This window comes from Nannospalax galili, unplaced genomic scaffold (genome assembly GCF_000622305.1).
Source record: "Nannospalax galili isolate Female #2095 unplaced genomic scaffold, S.galili_v1.0 scaffold1832, whole genome shotgun sequence".
Classification (NCBI taxonomy): Eukaryota; Metazoa; Chordata; class Mammalia; order Rodentia; family Spalacidae; genus Nannospalax; species Nannospalax galili.
In genome coordinates, this window is record NW_008331832.1 from 265,767 (window position 1) to 274,291 (window position 8,525).

The following is an 8,525-nucleotide window of genomic DNA, read 5'->3' on the forward strand; positions in this document are numbered from 1 at the left end:
CTCTGTGAGTTTGAGGCCAGTCTGGTCTACATAGCAAGTTCAAGGACAGCTGGGGCTACAGGGAGACCAAAAAGAGAGAGATAGAGAGAGAGAGAGAGAGAGAGAGAGAGAGAGAGAGAGCAAGGACAGCTGGGGCTACAGGGAGACCAGAGAGAGAGAGAGAGAGAGAGAGAGAGAGAGAGAGAGAGAGATGAGAGAGACAGCGCGGCAGAGAGAGACCACTGAGAGAGAGAATACACACCGGTGAGAATTCACTGAGCAAATATTAATTGAGTTTATAAAATGTTAGAGAACAAGGTGAATTTCAAGAGAAAGAAATAAAGTATGTTATTAATCATTTAAAACTGGGTATGGCAGCACACACTTTTAATCCCAGCACCTGGGGGGACAGAGGCAGGTGGATCTCTGGGAGATCAAGGCCATCCTGGTCTACCTAGCAAGTTCCAGGCCAGTTGGGGCTACAGGGAGACCTTGTCTTTTTTTGAAAGTTTTTTTTAGGGGAAGTACTGAAAAAATAGACTTGAACTAAGTCATTCTCTTCCTCTCCTCACTACCAAGTTTTCCGTATACATTTATTTTGTTTAATCTAATATCGGTTTTGTTAACTATTTCACAATTATATTCCATAAGTTCAAACTAGATTACAAGTTCCTTCAAAGACAGCGCTAAAATATGTAGCATTTTTAATATATTTATATAATATATATGTACATATATATCAAAAACTCACTGACTGTAATAGACTGACATATAAAAATTAAGCAATAAATATCCATATTGCAAAGCTGTAAGTCCAGGGACTGTTTTACTGTCTGAAATAATTCATCAAGGTTTTGGTAAGCTCCATCTTATTCTCACTTTTGCAAAAAGCAATATTGACTACACAGAACAGTTTTCCTGAGAGCAAATTAAAAGTCTTTATGCTGACATTGATCTGGAGGACAAAGATAATAGATTTCACCATATTTTTAGCATAACTCTGTTTCACTAATTAGCACTTTTCTTGAATTTAAGTCACTAAAAAACAACTCTGCTTTGAAGAATTGTGTTGCTTAGATGGTCTCTATATAAAGCCCTTGCAGCAGTTTTTGTCATTTATTTGACTGTGAGCACTGGTAAGAAAGGGAAGGGTTGGGGCTGGAGAGTTGACTCAGTGGTTAAGAGCACTGACTGCTCTTGCAGAGGACCCGGGTTCGATTCCCAGCACCCACATGGCGGCTACGAACCGTCCTTAACTCTGGTTCCAGGGGAATCCGAAGCCCTCTTCTGACCTCCTCGGCAACGCACAACATGGGTGCACTCATACACATAAAATTAAAATAATAATTTTTTTAAAAGGGAAAGGTTTCAATCTTCCACAAACATGTTGACCTCAAAAGCCAGAAACTTAATGATATTCTCATCTTTAAGATGGCTCAATAATTAAAAGCACTTGTTTTGGTGAAGTCAGAGGCACTTCCTCAAGACTCACTCCCTCCCTACAACATCACTCCCCAATACTCCACTCCTTCAGAAATCCAGACAAAGAACTTCCTACAAGTGTCAGCTCTCTTAGAAAGTGCACTCCATTGTCTAACTACAAGCAACCAAAGACAAGAATAGAAAAGGTGGGCAGGAAGATGAGTTTGAACACCTGGCTGACCTGAGGCAAACAGCCAAATGCTGCCCCATCAGTGTGGCCCAGCGGGTCCAAATGAGAAAATAGGAACATGAAAGGAGAATAAATCAACAGATAAAGATGTGACTTCTGCTCCCAAAATCCCCCTGCTCCTTTGTTCTAGCTCAGCGCTGCCTCACAGTCAGAGTCCTATCCCAGCATGTTTCTATAATATCCATGCTGTCATCTGCTGTGGTCAACTCCTATAGGATCTCCTATGTCACAGCAATCAGGAAGTATGGCACATCTCAGATTTCCCACATTACAGCTAATAAAATTTACCTCAGGGCTGGAAGGATGGTGTCCTAATTTGTTCTCTTCATTGCTGTGACAAAATACTCTGACCAACACCAACTTGGGGAGGAAAGGATTTATTCAGCTTATATCTACCAGGTCGCAGTTCATCAGGGAGCCCAAGGTAGGAACTCAGGCCAGGAACCTGGAAGCAGGAGCTGGAGCACAAGCCATGGAGGAACACTGCTTACTGGGTTGCTCCCCTGGCCCCTGCTCAGCCTGCTTTCTTATGCAACATAGGCCCACCTGCCCAGGGGTGGCACCACCCACAGTGGGCTGGGCCCTCCCACATCACTCAACAATCAAGAAAATGCCCCACAGACATGGCCACAGGCCAGTTGGATAGAGGCAATTCCCCAATTGAGGAAATTCCCCAACTGAGGCTCCCTCAACCCAGGTGTGTCAAGTTGACACTAAAGCTATCCAACACAGATGGCTCACCAGTTAAGAGCATTGGCTACTCTTGCAAAGGCCCCAGATTGTTTCCACTACTCACATGTCAGCTTGCTGACAGCCATCTGTAACTCCAATCCAGGGTATCTAATGCCCTCTTCTAGCTTCCACAGACATTTCATAACACAGATACACTTATATACAAGCAAGCAAAATAGTCATGCACAAATAATTTAAAATAAATTAATAAATAAAATTTCTTAAATGAAATGAAAAAAAAAAGTTCATCTCCCTGAGCATAGGGGAAGGCAAAGGGCCCATCAGAGTTATTAATTTATAATCCTTTGTGGTGAGTGAAAACATAGAAACAATGATTGGACCAATCAAACCAAACCTTGTCCAAGAGTTACTTTACCTGATTTCTGACTTCTAAATGTTATTTTCTCCAACTATTTTCGCTTTGACAGTTTTACCCAACATTAAGCAATAATTCAAGAAAAACTTAGAAAAAATACTTTCTGTTTATTAGAGTAAAAAGCCAAAAATGTATTCCTTCATCAATTTTCAAAATTATTATTTCTACCCATTCAGCAGTCTGGATAATCAGGAAAAAAAAAGTCTTCTTACTATAATACTAAAATGCTAAAAATAGAAGTGCTAAGCAACAAAATGGTTTAGTTGGTCCTTGACAAACAAATGACTTGTCTCTTCTAGTAAGCAGCTGTTAGGCACCGCCTTGATAAATAACAGCCCCAAGTAATGTACAGCTCCCTGAAACTTCACAGATCCTTCCTTGGTTATCCTGAGTCAAAGATTTCTCCACCACGACTCCAATAGCCAAATTCACCCCCAAAGTCTCTAAGTTCTACTCACATTGTCTTGAAATAATGCATAACTTTACATTCAGTGTCTTTATAACCCTTATGCCCCTAGAAGTTCTAACTCACTAGGCTGAGGTCACAGAATTCCACAAATAACCTCATTCTTAACTAAATGACAACCACACAATCGTATTTTTCCCTTGTCACTTAGCCAAGACCAATTAAAAGAACCATAGGGTTGGAGAGATGGCTCAGCAGTTACGAGCACTGGCTGTTCTTACAAAAGACCTGGGTTTGAATTCCAACACCCGCCTGACAGCTAACACTAATTTGTAACTCCAATTCTAGGGGCTCCAACACTGTCTTCTGTCCTCTGCAGGCATTGCACAACATGGGTGCAGTTGCATACAAACACACAATACATACATACACACAATAAAAGTAAAAAGCAAAAAAGAAAATAATGTTGAAAATTTGCTTTGTGAGAAATTGCATTAAATTATTGTGAACAAAATAAGGAAAATAAAACAGACTGTAATTCAACTGCCTACATTTGAGTTTGTTATTTAAGGTTTTACCCTAAAGTAACAACATGTATCTGAGTCTCCAATAGATGTTAAATGAGGCTAATGAAATGATTTATAAGGGTTCTTCAAGAATAAATAAACTATGTCCCTCAAAATCTGCATGAAATTAAGAAATCTGGAAAGAGTTAGTGTAGAGCAGGGATCAGAAAGAATAGATCTGCATGAAACTCTTGCTCAAACGCAGAGATTTAAAATTCTTTTTCTGGGTTGAATGTAGATTGATGGCAAAGCGCTTGCTGACCATGCTGGAGCCCTACCCTAGTTCAGACCCCAGTACCATAAAATTATTTTAGTAGAAGAGGAGGAAAAGCAACTCAAACTTAAATCCCCATTAAAAATATAAACACTAGCAAACAAAACATTCTGTCGCCTTGTTCAAGTATTGTTCTTTCTGGTATAAACACTGCTCACTAACCAACTGTACCACTGGATAGCCATGATACCAATCCTTTGTTAAGAAAATATCCTCCTGTGCAAAGTTTTCCTTAGGGCAACTTTGACATCCTTATTCCTCAAGCTGTAGATTATCGGGTTTAACATGGGAACCACGATGGTATAGAACAGGGAAGACACTTTTCCTTGATCAAGGGACAAAATGGAAGGTGGTTTGAGGTACATGAAAGCCCCAGAACCAAAGAAAAGAGAAACCACAACCATGTGGGAGCTGCAAGTGCTGAAGGCCTTGGACCTGCCGTCTGTGGAATGCATGTGAAGAATGCTGGAGAGGATGAGGGCATATGAGATGAAGATGGTGACAATGGGCACGCCGATATCAAAGGTCACAAAAATAAAAACTACCAGCTCATTCACATAGGTGCTGGTGCAAGAGCGCTCCAGAAGGGGCAGGATGTCGCACATGTAGTGATTGACAAGGTTGTCAGCACAGAAGGTCAGTCTCACCATGCATGTTGTATGGGCCATAGCTCCGGCAAAGCCCATCACATAGACACCCAGCAAAAGGAGTAAACAGACCCGGGGAGACATGGTGACCATGTACACCAAGGGGTTACAGATGGCAACATAGCGATCATATGCCATGGCTGACAGGAGGAAGGACTCAGAAACAACAAAGAAACAGAAGAAAAAGAGCTGAGTCATACACCCAGGATGGGTGATGATGTTCTTCTTTGAGATAAAACTCATCAGCATTTTGGGGGTGATAGTAGAGGAGTAGCAGAAGTCTATTAAGGAAAGGTTGAAGAGGAAGAAGTACATGGGGGTGTGCAGGTGAGAGTTCAGCCCTATCAGGGTGATCAAGCCCAGGTTCCCCACCACAGTGACCATGTAAAAGCCTAAAAACAGGAAGAAGAGTGGGATCCGGAGTCCTGGCTGATCTGTTAAGCCTGCGAGGATGAACTCGGTCACGGAAGAATTCTTGGCTTCCATTCTCTCTGCAGGGAGGCCTGTGGGACAGAGAAGAGGAGCTCTGGAGAAAGAGAAACACACCCACCACACTCACAAATCCACCCCCTCTTCTAGAAAAAGTAAATCCAAGAGAGAGACGTGAACTCTGGTAGACAGGTTTTTACAATTTGCTGTGGATCACAGTGAATTACCAAGTGACTTAACTTCCAGAGCACAGTAAAAGGCTACACTTGGCTCCAAAATGAAAGCAGATGAGGCCCAACAGAGGGGTACTAAACATGGTGGGCATCTTTTGGGCCAGACCATGAAGTCAGTCTGTTTGCTATGCCTTCCCCTTTCCATCTTCCGCTTTAGTTGCTGAAACCTGGGCCTTTTCCCTAGAGTGAGTCTTAGCAGGCAGAAGCCACCATGGCTCTGGAACAGACAGTACTATAAGTTGAGGCCATGTTTTCCACAATCTCTTATTTCAACTTCAAATAGGGTCAGTAATAACTTTTAAGCTAACACTTATTTGGAGGGTACTGTGAGAGGTGTTAAGAGTTGTGTGTCCATATTTCATGATTTTACGGGTGAGGCTACATAAGCAGCCTAATATCACAAACCCTCCAAGCAGAGCTTCAGCAGCCCTACTCCCAGTTTACATTTGTAACCTCTTTACTACACGACCAGCCGAGGTCAGGCAGGAAAATATCTTCCTTTACTTACACCTGGAATTCTGTACTTCACTGTCCCTCGTTAAAATTTTTCTGGGGACGATAAAGACCTGGTGAATAGAAGACAACAGATTGGAGCTCGGAAAACTTCTTGTCCATCTGAGGTTGTTCAGAATCTCTAATTTATCTCAGAATTCTCTCTGTACTGAAAAACTTGACTTACAACTATGAACTTATCCAAAGTCCACTTCAGCTTCCAGGAAGGAGGCAGCACTTGTCCTGAGCCTTGGAAAACAAAAGAATAAAGTGTATCATTCTGGTTTACAGATCTCGGTGGCTTGATTATGAAGACAGAGACTCCTTTGGGAACATTTCCTCAGAGATTATCCTCTCTAAGGAAGCAGAAATCTGTGTTTATCTTGTAGAATTGCTTGATTTGGAGTTTAGAAACTACTGTTTCAACTAACAGTTATTAAGTATGAAAAAATAACGATCCTGAATCCTCCAACATATCTAAATGTCTAGCCTCATTAAGTCAAATCTTACTAAAAATAAAAAGATGCAGTAAGAGATAACTCATAATCAAAAAGTAAAAACATATTCAGTATATGTAGAACCATCTAGACCTTAATGACGGAGATAGCAGATAAGGACCTTAAAGTAGCTACTATAATCATATTTTTAATTTAGAGAAAGGGAAAATTTAGCTAACAGATAGTAGATTCTAACAGAGTAAAAGAAACAATAAGTAACCAAGTGAAAATTTCCAAAACCTGACAAAAAATAGAGAACGAGGAATTCAATGCATTGAGTTAATGTCACTCTAGACAAAGTCACAGAAAGAGTCAATGAAATCAAAGACAGAATTAACAGAAATTATCCACACCAAATTAGACAGGAAAACTTAATTACAAAAAAAAATGACCACAGGAAACTGGGAGTGATAGCACATGCTTTTAATCCTAGCACTCAGGATACAGAGGCAGAAGAAGGCAGATCTCTGTGAGATTGAGGCCAACCTGGTCTACATGGTAAATTCTAGTTCAGCTGGAGCTACAGGGAGATCCTGTCAGAAAACAAAAAAAAAGGAACCCAAACCTCCAAGCCTGTAGGACAATGTTCAATAGCCCAATGTATATATAACCAATTCCAAAAACTGAATTAAAAATTAGGTAGAAAAATATTTTTAAGAAATACATGAAAAAGTTTTCATCCAATAATGTGATGAAACAGAAAGCAAAATTGTTAAGAGAGCATAAGAAAAATGAATGCAAAACATGCCACAGGTACCATAATTAAGCAGGTGAAATAAGATTAAAAAGAAAGGAAACCTCATTTAGGGTGTTGTTTAAAAGTAATAATTTAGGCTGAAGAGAAGATTAGACACATGTAAGAGTGCAAAAGGGATGAACAATTCCAGAACAGTTAACCAAAAAAGGTTTAAGAAGACAACACTGAAATCACCAATACAATAGGAATTAATAAACATTGGTCAATAATAATTTACAATATTAATGGTCTCCTTTAATCCCAGCACTCAGGAGGCAGAGGCAGGAGGCTCTCTGTGAGATCAAGGCCAGCTTACTCTACATGTGGAGTTCCAGGCCACTGTGGCTATAGGGAAAGCCTGTCTCAAAAAAGAAACAAAAAAAAAAATTAAAAAGCAGAGAAAGCTTGCATACGACTTGTGCATGATGCATGCGATTTGTGCATGCTTGTCACCATTGCTGTGAGTTCATATGAATAATTGACCAGTTGTCTAGAAAACTCTGTTTCCATATGGTCACCCACCCCCTCTGGTTCTTACCATCTTTCCACCTCCTCTTCCACAGTGATCCCTGAGCCTTGGGAGGCAGAGGATTGACATAGATGTCCTATTCAGGAATAAGCACTCTGAGGCAGACAAAATCCTAGCATAAATACATGGAAGTAGGTAAGAAATCCCAAACCAACCTAAGGAAATTCTGGCAATTGATGGCTACTGGGAGGGGAAAGATAGTGTCTAACAGGGACAGGACTCTTGGTGGGCCCAGTGAATGGATCCACACTAAAGGACATGTGGGGATATAAATTGGAATCTATATATCGTATTACATATAGGAGAGTACATTGGATTAGGCAGGGGGGAGGGAGAAGGTGCTGATAGAAGAGGGGATCTAGCCTCTGCTTTCCTGGGCCTGCAAGACCCACAGTCCTCTCTCCTACCTGCAGGCCACTCTCTGGGACCAACCCAGCTCCTCAGGGCAGTCCCCAGGAGTCCTTAGGGCCACTTCCCACCCCCATCTGCCTTTACATCTCTGAGTGTCACTGCCACCAGGTGCCATAGACCAGCATCTTTCCTGGGCCTGGCTCCCAGGTCAATACAACCCCCAAATTCCTGAGGCCAAAATCTTTCCTGGAGGGATCCAGAGCTGAGGAGAAAGGCTGAGAGCATCTTATCCTCATCTGACTTCGGCCTCTGTGGGCACTCCCGAAGACGAAAGAAATCTGACCTCTCCAATATAAAATCAAAAGAGAGAACTGGAAGCTTAGACAAACCAGCTTTTCATGCCCAAAAAGTGAACCACAAAGACACATAAAGTTCACAAAAAGAAGCAGACCTAAACTTGAAGGCTTGAGTCTCATACAAGAATCAGAAACTACAAAAGAAATTCACATGTCAAAATCACAGAGAAAAAATAATAACATGAAAAACCAAAATAACATATCCCCACCAAATACCAATAGTCCTCTAGAGGAGTACAATGAGAACCCC

General features: G+C 41.2%; 1 protein-coding gene across 2 annotated transcripts in view; it reads right to left on the bottom strand.

Annotated features, from left to right (window-relative positions):
• Window positions 1–4,147: 4,147 nt before the first annotated feature.
• The window catches only part of LOC103729014 (olfactory receptor 145-like), a 7,817-nt gene continuing 3,439 nt past the window's right edge, over window positions 4,148–8,525 (bottom strand). The window contains exon 1 of one of the 2 annotated variants that reach the window (XM_008826985.1): window positions 4,148–5,154. In XM_008826985.1, the coding sequence (XP_008825207.1) occupies window positions 4,206–5,138 (933 nt within the window). In that variant the 5' untranslated portion in view covers window positions 5,139–5,154 and the 3' untranslated portion in view covers window positions 4,148–4,205. Of the gene's footprint in view, window positions 5,155–8,525 lie in introns of those variants that run through there. The other variant, XM_017796574.1, reaches the window with a different exon arrangement.